Raw genomic sequence first — 371 nt, 5'->3', positions numbered from 1 at the left:
TACATTGACATGTACAAGATATTAATAACCCCACAATCCCGTGAATTCTGCAAGGGACTTCCACGGCGATATAAGACAGACATCAGAAAGTCAACTTAAATATGTCAAATAAATAGACATCTAAAAGGATTTTTTATAATAGCGAAGCATGCCGAATAGTTTTTAAGTCTCTACTGTTGCGAATTTTAATGAAATTCTATGTCTCTATGTTTTATTAATTGACTATAATTTGTACATTGATCAATGTACAATTGTACAATGAATATGGCTTAATTGAAGCCGAAACGTCTGGATCCGATTTAAATAGAATTGTTTTTGGCTACCAATAACTTGCCTTTGGCTCATTTGCCCTTGATTGTCCATTGTTTTAA

The 371-nt window shown here is 32.6% G+C and overlaps 1 protein-coding gene across 1 annotated transcript in view; it reads right to left on the bottom strand.

Moving 5' to 3' along the window:
* Positions 1 to 363, bottom strand: part of LOC105456676 — a 20,846-nt gene extending 20,483 nt beyond the window's left edge. The window contains exon 1 of the mRNA XM_011700894.1: positions 335 to 363. Coding sequence (XP_011699196.1) covers positions 335 to 363 — 29 coding nt within the window. The remainder of the gene's footprint in view (positions 1 to 334) is intronic.
* Positions 364 to 371: the final 8 nt, after the last annotated feature.

The sequence above is a fragment of the Wasmannia auropunctata genome, unplaced genomic scaffold (assembly GCF_000956235.1).
Source record: "Wasmannia auropunctata unplaced genomic scaffold, wasmannia.A_1.0 LD335590.1, whole genome shotgun sequence".
NCBI lineage: Eukaryota > Metazoa > Arthropoda > Insecta > Hymenoptera > Formicidae > Wasmannia > Wasmannia auropunctata.
This window is presented reverse-complemented; position numbering and strand designations above follow the sequence as displayed.